The sequence below is a fragment of the Balaenoptera physalus genome (assembly GCF_965194825.1).
Source record: "Balaenoptera physalus genome assembly, chromosome: 9".
In the NCBI taxonomy this organism is placed as follows: Eukaryota; Metazoa; Chordata; class Mammalia; order Artiodactyla; family Balaenopteridae; genus Balaenoptera; species Balaenoptera physalus.
This window is the reverse complement of record NC_138888.1, coordinates 48,618,025-48,631,710: the sequence shown is the minus strand read 5'-3', so window position 1 is coordinate 48,631,710 and position 13,686 is coordinate 48,618,025. Positions and strand designations below refer to the sequence as shown.

Genomic DNA, 13,686 nt, shown 5'->3' with positions numbered 1-13,686 from the left:
CAGGGTGTTATATAAATTATGCTCTAAGCATTGTATGGACTTTCTAAAAAAACCCAAAAACCAACGAGTCAGACTCTGAGGCTCATCCAGTCCCAAGGGTTTCGGCTGGGACGCTCCGGCATGAGGAGGGGCAGCAGCCACCACATTCCAGCCCCCCCGAAAGGGTGAGGAAGAGAGCAGAAGCACGTATCGGGACTGGCCTTCTCCAGAGCGTCTGCTTTGTACTTCAGTACAGACCTTGGCTTCATAGTACCGGTATCTCAGAGGCCACAGGTGGAAGGTCTAAAACCTCGGAAGGTGTGACAGGCCCTTCTGGAGGTGGTACAACCCACCCCCAAATGCCTTCTGATGCTTTATTCTGGCACTGAGACCACCCAAAACCACACCACGGAGTTTAACTAATCGTTCTCCTATTGCTCCGTGGCCCTATGTCAGTAAATGCTGCATGTCCTTGGAAAATAAACTACTCAAATGCAAAGATTGCATGTATATTTTAAAAACTCTTGATTCAGTCTCCACCAATGGGAAGTTTAATTGGCCACTTGGGTCAAGCCTGTTTTTCTAGTGCTCTGCCTGAGCCTGGGACACAGCGGATGCAGCGGCCTGACCCGCAGCATGTAGTGTCTCCCGAGGCAGCCTGCTTCCCAGGCAGCTGTGACCAGGGACGGAGCTGGACCTTGGCGCACGTGGGACAGGGCACGAGCAGCCTCGCCGCCAGCACCCATACACACTCTCCACCTCCTTTCTGCCTGCACCCTCTTCCCGCTTCTCCTCTTTCCCCTCTCGTGCCTCTCCCCAGGCTCCCCAGGCATGGGGAGCACACAGAACCGATTCCACGCACCAGGCCAAAGAGAAACATACCAACGTCAGCTTCGCTGGAAAAGTGGGATATAAGACAATGCACTTGGCTGACAATGACAATGTGAACGGGGCTGGCTCTTTTCCAACCAACCATAAGCCAGAAGTGGACCTGGCACCTTCACGATGGGCCTCGGCAGCAGTAACCGCACAACCAAGATATGCCCGCTCAGCAAGGCTTGGGTCAGTTTTTATTTCACAAACAACAGCCTGAATAAGTGGGTTGTGTTCCTGTTTTTTTAAAAAATAGTACTCTTGGCTATAAGAACTTTGAAAAATCATATTTAAGAATTTCTTTTTAGCAAAAATGGATTCTCCTCTTTATACTACTATTTCATGTTTTCTTTTTAGATGGCTTCATATTTTTGTTACAAAGAAAAACTGTTATTTCCCCTCTCTTAGCCACTTTTCCCAAGACATTGGGTTTATCCAACACCTGGGAGGTGAGGGCCAGGGATTGGGAAGGGAACACACACAAGACTGAGTGCCAGGGCGGTCAGCAGAGTCCCGAGGGACACGGGAACACTGGAAGAGAAGAATCTTCGTATCTTACTTCCAATTGAGGAAGCAGACGGGGGGTGGGCAGGGATGGGGGCGGCGGCGGTGGAGGAGGGTGCCTGGGAATGTTCTGCCCTTTTCTTCCTTCTTCAGTGGGGAGAAGGCAAGGGGAGAAAGAAAAGATAGAAACTTTAAAATATGGTGTACGTTTTAGGGAAACTTTGTCACCAACAGCTCTCAGTGGAAGCTGCAGTAGAGGCTGTTTTTCAATAGGAGGGTGGTCTCCACCAGCTGGTGGTGTCTCACCGTGGGAAGTGTCATGGCCACAAAGCCCCCCAGGTGTGTTGCCTGGTCCCCAGCCTCCGCGTCAGAGAAGGGGCGCAGGGCTTGGCGGCCAGCGAGCAGACACGCTCTCTGTTTTCACTCCAGCCTGCCCTCCTTTGCTCCCACCTCAGCAGTTCCTTACCTTCCTGCTCTCCCTGGGGTCAGTCAGGAAAATGGGCCATTTCCACTGGTCACTCTCACAGGGCACAACCCAGTGGGCCTCAGTTCACAGAAAATCTGTGTAGTCTGTTGTGCTGGGGTTTGCTTTTCAAATTGCTCTTCCCTGCATCTTCCATGAGGGCCTCCTGTCACCCTGAATTTCAGGCTCTCAAACGTGGTCACTAGTATCATCCTTTCCAGTTGGTCTGCCCCAAACCCTGCAGCTGAGATTCTCTGGCTGAGTGGACTGCATTCGCTTCCTGCCATTATGACCATGTTATCCTTCCAAATCACGCTGCTGGCTTCCTCGAGGTTCCCGAATTAAGGTCCAGTTTCCAACTCTCACTTTGCAACCCTTACTACGTATGGTTGCCAACAATGTCTGCTTTCACGTGTGTGTGTTTTCCTTCCCTCTCTCCTTTTTTTCCCCTCCCTCCTTTTCTTTTACACTTTCTTATTCCTCTTCTTTGAGCTAGATATTAACTCAGTGGAGTCTCCTCGATTTTCTTTTGGATTCTTTAGGGAAGAAAACAATTCATTTTCATTGTCAGAGCCACTTCACTACTTCGACTCTGTGTCTCTCAGCAGGTGACTCGACTTCCCCTGGCCTCAGTTTCTCCATTTGGCAAGAGAATACCTCCACATTCACGGTGCTTTTAGCTCTTTGAAAAAAAATGTCTTCTATGAATGGAAGGTGTTGGGCTTTATAGCTCTCCGTTTGTGCAGATTCCTAATATGGATCTCCGAGGGGCCATCTCTATACAATCGGGGATCTTCACTGTTATCCGTTCAGGTTTGCATCTGGATTGGACTAGGGGTTGTGAGAACCTGGATTTTTGTGCCATGTTTATAATTAAGCACTTTGACAATGGGAATGATGCTCAGGTTCCCAGATATCCAGCTTACTTTAGCAAACCGAGCTTTCTGTTGAAACGAAATTAGACTCTATTGTGCATAAGGGTTTCCGTCAGAGGCTCCCCCTGGCTTCTCTGCGTAAACCCTGGAAAAAGCCCTTCTGTTTACTTGTCTGCTGAGCATTTCTGGGAGTGCCGGGAGGGCGGAAGGAAGGAGGGCGCAGGTAATGGTGCTGGCTCAGCCCGAGAGCGTGCTATCAGATCACCGTGTGCTCTAGTTATCTTACCGGGCTACAACTGGGATGCTTCAAGTTAGGTTTTGGTTATGAGATCAAAGTACAGATTTTGGGCAGATAGATATTACTCCAAGAGTATAGTTGAAAATAAAGGAGTGACCTTGAGAAGGCACAATGATGACTAGTTTTGTTTCTCTTTCCGCATCTTAACCAGATAAGCTCAGGACAGCTGTTTTTATTAAGCCCACTCTGTTAATAAATACAGAAATGACGGCTACTCAGGTGCCATAACACACAAAGGTTGTTTAAAGTTGATAATACAGTATCATGAACAGATCCTTTGTCCCAGAAACGTGAAAAAGGGACAGTGAGGGTAAGGGTGCCCCCCAGGAAGGCCATGGAAACGCACAGCGATAGGGGAGAGCTGCCCTCTTCTCCTGCACTCTCCTCCCACCCTCGCTCCTTCACCTGCCACACTGGCCAAGAGAAACTTTGTGGGGGGAGGTGACAACACGACTCCTGGGCATGCCAGGCCAGATTCCCTCTGGAGGGAACACCAGGAGCTGAAAGAAAAAGCCTGCAGACTGTGGATGGGGGCAGGGAGGACAAAGCACCCTTGGCTGAGATTCGAAGTTTCATCCCACCTCCCATTCTCCGGGCTGCAGAGTCCTAACTTCTTCCCCACCCAAGAGAAACCTGCTCCTGTCATCATGCTGGGCACAGTGGGGATAAGAGTGCAGGCGACAATGATGGGCTGCTGAACACAGAGGAATTTAAGTCTACAGTTCAGGCTCTGTCTGAGGCATCTAAGTGGGGCAGAGGGAGGACAAAGGTGGAGACTTCTAATTCTTTAAGGAAAATGCTATACATTCACTATTTATCTTCCACTTCAAGTCATTATCAAGTGACTAGATGCATTCACGAAAGTCAGGCAGCTGTCAGTTGTTAAAAGAGTTGAAAGTGCTTCAAATGGATGAATAAATGTGATACACTTAAGAGAATGTTCCTGCTTTGTCAGATCCTGCCAAATTCCCAAAGCAGGTGTTCAGCTGAGAGCCAGGGCACTGAATGGCCGGGACATTCTGCCTAGAATGGTGCTGGGACATGGTGTTTGAACTGATCACGGGGTCAATTTCTCAGAACAACTTTGAGGACAGAGGCTACTTTGTGGCTGGGAAAAAACATGCTATATTTATTTGTGGAGATGATGAAATAGAGCTGAAAGGCTTTGCAGGCTATGGACAAAGTCTTGTTTTAAAAGCCTCGTAGGCATAATCTTTTCTCCCCCTGCCTATATCCATCCATCCGTGCATGCACCCATGCATTCACTGAGACTTCCTGAGAGTGTACTATGGGGCAGACACTGTGCTGGGCATGGGGAACACATAAAAGGAGCCCCCTTCTCAGAGTTCAGAGCTACTGGGAAATAGAGACACAAAGACAAGGGTTTCAGCAGAGATGTACCCAGTGGCACGGAAGCAAGCAGAAAGTGCAAGCCAGGAAGAGACATGGAGGAGGCTACACAAAGAAGGGGGTGGGCATTTGGGCTGGGCTTTGAAGGATTCGGAGGCAGAGAGTGGAGCTGAGAAGAGAGACTCGCGTGTTTGAGAGAGATCTCTTGGTGCGAAGGGTTGGCGAGCGGCAAGCAAGAAATCACGTCTGGTCATGTCACCCGCTCAAAACCCATCAGTCACTCCTCATCTCACTAACAGTAAAAGCAGAAGTCCTAATCATGACCTAGGAAGACCCTACTGATCTGCCTGGGGCCTCTTGGCCCTCCTGCTCCCTCCGCCCTAGACACATGGGCCTTGCGGCGGTTCTTCAGGGCCTCTGTGCTCCGGTTGCCTCTGAAGGGAGGCTCCTCCCCCAGGTATCGACCCTGAGCCTTGCTTCCTCAGATGTCATCTTCCTCGGGAGGTCCTCCCTTGCTACCCTCTACCCCTTTCCCCGTTTTATTCTTCTCCTTATCCATTACCACCAGCCAGTGCTGAATACATTTTGCTTATTTGTTTTATTGTCTGTCTCCTCTAAGGAATGAAAAGTTCAGGAGGACAGTTTTCGTCTTTAGGTTCACAGCTACACTCCTGGGGCCTAAACAGTACCTGGCATATAGTAGGTATTCAATAAATATTTGTGGAATGACTGAAGGGAAGAGGTACGAAGGACTATGCCAAACAAAGGCTTCCGGAGTTTATCTGGAAGGCAAGGGGAAGCCGTGGACTTGTTAACTAGTAGAGTAGGATAAGCGGGTCTGTGTTTTCCAGGATAACTCTGGTGGTGACCGTGACAGAATGGTGGGGGAAGGGAAGGGGGAGAGACCGGAAGCGGGAAATTCTATGAAAGGGGGTCACTGCACCAGAGGATGACAGCCCACCATGGGGCAGTGGGGAAGTCACTTTCCCTTCCCCCTTGACCCCCATCCTCACCACCAGCCGAAGTAACTTTCCTGTGTGTGAAGGTGACAGAAAGCCACTCTCAGGTATGAAAGAGTTCAGAAAAATGTATCTCCACCTACTGCTCTTGAAACAAGAATTACTTGAAAATACACTCTAGCCAACTGAGAAATAACTGCATTGAGAAGTCAGGATGGAAATCACGGTGGAAGGGGACTAGGAGTCTGTCCTGGGTGCTGTCCACAGGCACGAGGACGCAGGGCAGCGGAGAAGCAGCCCCTCGGCACACACTGCCCACGCGGCGCACCAACAGACGGCGAGAACGCGGACAGGAAGGGCCTTCCTTCCATGGCGACACTGGGTGAAGCTGAATGACTGTCTGTTCCTTAGCAGTTGTTCTTCTTCATTAAGGTAATCATCCTATAACTGGAATCCCTCTCTGTAAAAGGGATCCCTCAAGAAGGGTGTACTGTGAGATTCAGAAGTCCAATTAAATGTGATTACAGCCGTGTTAAAGAACAAAAACAAGCAGCATCCACGGCGAGGGGCAGGTCAGGGAACAACTTTCCGTGGCTCCCATCACGCCCTCGCTGACACGGCCCCCCAGCCACCACTGCAGACCGGCCAGGCCTCCCTGTGGCAGCACCAGGCCCCTCACGACGGGCTCTGGCCAGGCTTTCCAGCTGCTGGTCCGGGTACCCCTGCCTCACGGCCTTCTCCGCAGACTAAGCCTGCGGCTCTTTGAGCGGGCGCCCTCCCACATGCCCGTCCTTGTCTGGGACCCTCTTCCTCCACTTGAGGAGGAAACCCCACATGCCTTCTTCTCCGTGAAGCTTCCCAGTCGTGGACCCTTCTCTCTGCCGCCCTCGCAGAATTAGGGTGGCTATCAAAGCCCCCGGCACGTCAGCAGTTGCTCAGAGTGTGTAACTACGCTCAGTAAAGCGGACTTGGTTCCCCTGTCAAACTCCTTTGCCATCCTCACAGGATTCTGAGTGAAAGGCCCTTCTCAGGACCCGCTGTATGCAGATACCTGAATTGGGGCCCCTCCCCCATTATCAGAATTAAGATTGGGGGCCCACGGTGGGTGAGTTCAAGTACTCCATCCCTCGAAGATGATTTCCTCTAATGATAGAGAAGTAAGAAAAAAGGCTGATTTCTTCCTGGATTTGATGCACACTTTATCCATCTGACTGTAAGCTCTATGAGTGCAGGGACTGAATTTATTTCTTTGCTCACTGTTCTAGCTCCAGCCACTAAAACAGCGTCTTGCTTGAGGACCGTTCTCATCAATGCTTGCTGAGAGTATGAATGCCTTGTTTATATTTATTTCCCAGGTCGAGCAAAATGCCAGGCACGGTCACACTTACTGACGCTACGCCGAATGAATGAAAATCCTAGCCTAAGTTGTAAAATGAGGCCGCTTTCTTTATGCCAAAACCAAACTTGACAAAAGACCCTCCCTCAGAAACACACACCTGCCTTCCTCCTCCGAGGCTGCCGCCCCCCTCCCCCCTTTGTCTTGGTTTCTGCGTGTGACCCTGAGAAACAAAAAGCAGCTTTGTCTTCCTGGAAGGAAAGGCTTCACAGAAACGCAAAACGTTAACCTTCCCCCACAGCTGCGTTTAACACATCGGGTGGCTGGAAACTTGGGGGACTCAGGAAGAGATTCATTCAAAATTCAGACAATAAAAAAAGAGGTGCTTTCACATCTTGAAAATCCCGAGACCCGCACATTCTCCCCCTTGAGGAGCAATTCAAAAATGCCCGTGCTGTGCTCCAGGCCCCTCCAGGGCGGCCCTTTCTGCCGTGCTCGTTGGCTATTCCCAGAGCAGCTGCCCACCTGGTGCGTGCCGGGGGCAGCAGTCGCCGCAGCATCAATAAAACTGCCTTCCGCCCGCATCTCTAACCGCCCAGTGCTGGTGCTTCAGAGACAGGGAATTTGTCAATTTTGCCTCTGTGCCAACCTGGCTCTCCTAGGAGTCCTGAGGCTACGACCAACCCAGAAAGAGATCTTCTTTACTTCTCTGCATTCTCCCAAGATGACCAGAAACAATCATAAAAAGGGAACAAAGGGACTACAAATTAATCGGCCCTCGCTGGCTCCTCTGACTGCGAAGATATGATTACAAACCCAGGATTTGCAAGAGCCCTCAATTCCTCATTAATCTCCACTATCGTTTCTATCGCTGCTTTTTTTATTTTTAAAAGCTCCTTTCTTAGGCGGGGAATGATGGGGAGCTAGGTTCTTTCTTCACTCAACAGTAACTGAAAAATATGTCCTTAACATTTCAGAAAGCAGATTGCCCCTGCGCTATAACCACTAAAGCGTGGCGGTAAAATGGCATGAGTATCCTTTATGTCACCATCCGTCTAAATTAATGAATTCAAGCGAGAATAACCTAAAACCCGTGGTTTCTTTGGAGAGCATGATTCTGATAATCCAGAAAAATTCCAGGGCTTAAGAATCTCCAATGTCTTCTCACTATACTTGCTTTTGTAGAGCATATTTTAACTGTTCAGAAATGTGCAGTGAGGGAGTTCCCTGGTTGCCTAGTGGTTAAGATTCTGGGCTTTCACTACCGTGGCCTGGGAACTGAGATCCTGCAAGCCGCATGGCATGGCCAAACACCCCCCCCCCCAAAAAAAAAACGAACAAAAAACCCCACAGAGAACAAAACCAAGAAACGTGCAGTGAGTGGCTTCTAAATTGCATTTCCCATGTGCCTCTGCTGTCTCCGGCCATCTGGAGCGGGGCCTGCAGAGAGGGCAGGTCCTGGCATCTTCCTGCCAGGTTCACTCCATGGGTCAGTGCTACAGAGTAATCAGAAAGCAGTGAGGGCTTTTCTCCTCTTTCCCAGAAGTGTCTGCAAACTCCATTTGGGCGGAGGTTTTGCCAGTGACATTTCTGCCCTGGGAGCCAGGGACCCACACTCTTCCTGAGAGGGGAGAGAACCCATGAACTGGGGTGGACTGAAGCGTTCACCAGCTACTAATTGCATTAATCCTGGCACACGATTCACGGTGGCTGCTTGTCTACATACCACGGGGGCTCCCACTTCTGCTTTTCTCTGGCTGAATACCTGTCCATGTGCTTCAAACTCATGCTTGGCAGAAAGCTGAGGATGGGGCTTAGAAGGCAAACGAGGTGAAGGTTCCCCAAATGGTGTTGGGAGAGCATCCACCCAGGCCCATTTCTGCTGTGCCCTGCCCTTACCTGGGTACGGAACTCTTCCTTTGGTGACCAGCTCTGTAAGTAAGATTCCAAAAGACCACACGTCAGACTTGATCGTGAACCTCCCGTACAGGGCTGCTTCGGGGGCTGTCCACTTAATGGGGAACTTTGCACCTGCAGGAAGAACACCCGGTTACTTGTCAGGCAGAGAGCATGGCGCTGGGCGTGGGGCTGGGAAGGAAGAGCAGGTGGAAGTGCTTTCCTGGGATCAGGTTCAGAGAGGAGGATGGGAAGGAGGGGAGACAGGACACAGACTAGGATTGGGCAGCTGGGGGGTCTGCTTCTGGCTCTGCGACCTTAAGCAAGTCCCATCAAAGGGCTGGGCTTCAAGGCTGCTTAAAGTTCTGGCCTTTAGAACTTGAACCTACAAACCTATTGAAAGACATAGGTTTGGTCTGGAGGTAGGGCTAACTTGTGATTTAGGAAACTATATATTTTTTCTTTTGCTTTCAAATAAAGTTATACTTTAATAAATGCACATAGTATTAAATCATACTGCTACTCTCAAGAATCCTTTAGTATGTAAGACCATAGTCTGCTCTTACTGAGGTACATAAAAACCAGATCAAGCCACCACGCTTCTCCCAGGGTGGAGACAATTTGCTGCAGCCCAGGTGTTAAGCTGAGATGGGCTGTATTTCCCCAATGCCTCCTACCTCTACAGCAGAGAAATGACTTTGCCTCTGGCTACTTCCCCTGTACACTCTCTTTCTTCCTTCCACCCTTTCCCCTGATAGTGGCCACCTTTAATTCTGGGATAGGTTTTTCTTCTGCACTGTATGATCCCTTGCTTACCTCCCTACCTTTCCCCTACCAGCCAGATAGGGTACTATCTAATGTTTGTTTTTAAACAGTGGTTTTATCTCAATGACTGTCTTATGAGTCTGATTTCTCAAGACCAAGAAGCAAATTTTGTGCCAAAGTGAGTAGAATCTTTTCTTTCAAATGTCTCCGATTAAAAGAATCCTTTCTCTAATCAAAAAGGAAGGGTGGGGTCCACCCTGCTTCTTCTGAAGCGAGATGTATATACGGGGAATTAAAATTGATTCAGCAGCCTGCGCTCTCACACATTAGGCTCAGCAATGATAAAGCAGTTTCAGATATTTCATTGAACAAACTGAAAGGGAAACACAGGCAATTTTTATTAGTGATGTAAACACAATTATATGTTTAAAGCATGTTAGTTTTACTTAGGAACTCCTAAAAAAAAAAATCATACAAAGGCTGACAAAATGAGAAATTTTCACAGTATCTTCTATGAAAAGCCATTATGTGTAAAACTGGCAAATGATTAAAATCTTTGAATTAGCAGGGTTTTAATAACCAGAGGTATGATAAATTACAGCAATTAGATTTTTGTTTTAAATACAGTACTTGATAACATCTTCAGCAAATCTACCCTGGCATTTTCTGGCAATATAATTTTCCTCTCCATCTCTTCTATGCCCGTGTGAAATGAAATTTAAAAAAAAAATCCTACTATTTTATTCCATTGCATCTCACATTAACACTGGAGCAGAGAAGGTATTCTATAGTTTTTCTTCCTTTTATGCATCGAGTTATTTTTAATTAGCTATGTTTCTCAAGCATAATTACTTATATCTTTGCTTAAGTGTTGCAAGGTCTGGTATTCTCTGAACAGTCATTTTGTTTTTAAAGTTTCTTTCAAAGCATTCTTCTCACACTTCCTATCCTCCAGCATTCTGTTCACGCAGCTTTGGACTCAGAGCCTCTGGGATTAATGTGATAGATTTTCTTCAGTGTCGAGAGCCGACTTTGCCCTGGACCAAACCTCAGCTGGAATTCTCTTATTTCAGAGAATTAAAGGTATATTAAATTCATTCCTATTTAAACCATCTCTTGAGCCAAATGGCTTGGAAATCTATGTCTGTCTCCGAAGCAAATAGAACATTTTTCTCCACTGTGCAGACGCAAATCCTGCAAATAAAATGACAAGCAAAAAAAGCCTTTCTTCCCTTCTTGGAATCACTCCACGTTGCTCAAGATGTGAGTGTTGCTGAAAGTAAACTATTTAAAATTGGGATAAAGTCATTTTGGATTTTCTGAGAGAAGATTTCATAATTTCAGATTAAAAAAAGCAATTATCAATATATCAGTCAGTTGTGCTAGTCTGCTTTATTATTTTCTCATTGTATCATCTACAACAAGAACTATAATATATAAACCTTCAAAATATAAGTTGAAACAAAGGTTGTAATGGATCTCTGATAGGAAATCATTTGTAGATATGTGCTTTGATTTACGAGCAGGAGCTTATTTACATAAATTTATTTTGCATTAGTTTTCTTTCTAAGATAAGCAATGTATTTACACCTAATACATTTTGGGGGAGAAAAAGTGGAGAATGTCTTTGTCTGATTTCTCCTACTTTGTTTTGGGCTCAAAATAGCAGCCACTGTTGACAAAAGAAGGTTCTCTAAAGATAACTCACAGTTTCAAGGAAGACAAAATGTTAAATTAAAGCAGTGATAAGCTATTAGTGATTAAGTGAGGTTTCAACTGAGAAGAACTAATCAATGCTCACTCTTCTACTCATCTCATTACCTCAATTTCCCCTCATTTTGGTTTCTCCCCTCCTGAGGGTACAGATGCAGCTCCACATCAGGGAGAGTTCACCTGGGGCTTGGGCAGGGGTCTCTGCAAATGGCCATGCGGTTGCACACTGCAAACCCCAGTCTATGAGAACAGCATCCCTAAGGTTGCCCAGGATACTACCCTGCTGGGGGCTAGATGGGCTCTCTCCTCCCTAAAGTTAGGAAACCTCAGAAGCCTGGAAGGAAGGACCTCCTAGGTGTAAACATTGCCTTTTCCTTCAAAATAAAGTTCTCCTCCCTCAGATTTTTTCACAGATATCACAGCAGGCATAAAGCCAGGATCAAAGCTGTCTTCTAATTGGTATGGATTTGTAGAAAAAAGGGGACAATGTCAGGACACCTACACCACAATGAACTTGGTGTTGTCATGTAACTAGCTGATTTGCTCTTCCTGAAATTCTCTTGTTTGGGAACAGGATTAGATGCCAACACAATTTCCTCTCCTCTGTACTTCACTGGAGGAAATACAGCAGCCGATGCAGGTATGATGATCTGTGCCACTGATACCACAGGCTATGAAGGACCTGGAAACTCTTAGTGTGCTTGTTCAATGTTTAGGTGAACTAAAAAATATGGAAATTATCATCACTCTAGTTTTTATTTCTTACTGAATTAAACAGTTTAGGATTCTTTTAAGCCAACAGACAAAGGCCACACATAATCTATATGTATTTATGTATGGACTTGAAAGCATCTTTTCCACTGATGTTTTCCAGGCAGTGTCTGCAGATTTTACCAACTTTCCAAGGTTAACTCATTGCTGAAAGCCTGACTTGGTGCTGTCATTGGGACCCAGGTCCTGGAACCACTCTACAGGTAGAGTATCTTTGTACTTTGGTCATTTACCTCCCAGAATAGCAAGAGGACCAGCTAGCCTCAGGCTAAATCATTTTCTGTGTCAAGTAAACATAGCAGTGTTTTAAATAATCATTTCTTATAGATACCTCACGCCTGCTTCTCTAAAGTCTACGGAGATGTGAAACGAGTGGGCATCAGCTTTGTGACCAACGGGGGGATTCTACTCCCGTGGCTTCCACGACTATCCTGACTCCAGTGATGCCTGCATTTGTATCATCCGATAGGACCTCCCCTCCTGAGTTCCTGACCCGTAAAACCAATTCCCTCCTCAGAGCCTCCACTGGGACCTCATAGGGCCTCTCAAACACAATATCCAAAATTTATCCTCCCCACGATTCTGCTGCTTTTTCAGTGTTTGCTGCCTTGCAAGCTGCCTAAGTGAGGACACCAGAATGCTGAGAATACTCCTTCTGGATGCCGTGTCTATTGGTTCTTCACTGTGCACTCAGATAAGCAGCACGGAGCCTACCTAGAGGAGCTCGACAGACCTTCATGGAGTCATCTTTGGCCTCTCCTGCTTTGGCATCGTCCACATTGAGTCTACTTCACACCCTTGAAGGTGTCTGTCCCTCTTCATCTTCTCTACCTGCACTCCAGTCCTCACTTGCTCCCTGCCACCTGCCTCCTTCCTGCACTGCCTTCCACTGGGGCCCACATGCACGATCTGGTCCCTCCTTCCCACTCCCCAGCCTCCTCCTGTTATCCTGAGCCTCACCTCCTCTGCTGCCTCACTGGCCCCATGACCTTCTCTGACAGTTCTTCCTGCTGCAGGGCCTCCAGGCAGGCTGTTGCCTTTGCCGCAAGTCCCACCCTACTCCTGCCCCACGGTCGACTCCTGCTCTCCTTTGTTCCTGGCCTAAGTGCTTCTGGCACGGGAACCCTGGCCCGGGCACTAAGACTGGGGCAGTTTCCCTAGCTCTGCACTGCCAGAGTGTCTGGTTCTTTGCAGCTGTTACCATTTAAGTGCAGTAAGCATGTGAGTTGTCAGAAGTGCGTTTCTCTCCATAGATAGAGACTGTCCTTGGGGGCCGGCGCATGTCTTTCTGGATGGCCACCATGTCTCCAGTATTGAGCCCACTGCCTCATGCATAGAAGGCACTAAATAAGGGGGTGCTGAATGAATGAGTGACTGGACACTGATTAGCCCGTCTGGCCTTCCCTTCCAGGCTGAACAACCTCGGTTCCTTATGGGGCTTATTATCAGTTCCCTGCTCTCTGGCGAGTCCTCGGGCCTTGTCCTCAGTGACCAATGTCACTGTCTATCACCATCTGGGTGCGCTTTTAAGTGTTTGACAACTGTCAACTACAGTAGAAAAGCATCTGTCACGCACTAATGAAACTTAAAAACACCTCGAAAAACCCTGATTTTAGTGCCAGATGAAGTGTGTTCAGAACCCCTTTGGGTCTGAGTGAACCTGTCTGAAGTGGTGGGAATCCTGGACTTGGCTCTCTGAGGGTCCTGGAGCTGCTGCTCGGTGGTTAGAGCTGCAGAAAGACAAGGTGGCCAGAGGCCTTGGAGCATTCACAGCAAAAGAAAGTGGAAAATCCTTTTTTTTAACAGACTGGGATGGAAGCAGGTGACTGGATAGCAATCGTTCAACCTCACTGGTCTTTAGAGTAAGGTTAACAACCACCCATGTTTTAAGTAAGAGAAAGGAG

General features: G+C 47.7%; 1 protein-coding gene and 1 long non-coding RNA gene across 3 annotated transcripts in view; both read right to left on the bottom strand.

The window, feature by feature from the left end:
- The window catches only part of FYN (FYN proto-oncogene, Src family tyrosine kinase), a 205,159-nt gene that overhangs the window by 2,882 nt on the left and 188,591 nt on the right, over positions 1-13,686 (bottom strand). Inside the window, exon 12 of the mRNA XM_082475311.1 lies at positions 8,537-8,668. Within this exon, the coding sequence (XP_082331437.1) occupies positions 8,537-8,668 (132 nt within the window). The remainder of the gene's footprint in view (positions 1-8,536; positions 8,669-13,686) is intronic.
- LOC309667183 overlaps positions 1-13,686 on the bottom strand; it is a 238,789-nt gene that overhangs the window by 146,863 nt on the left and 78,240 nt on the right. The gene's annotated exons all lie outside the window — the stretch shown is intronic.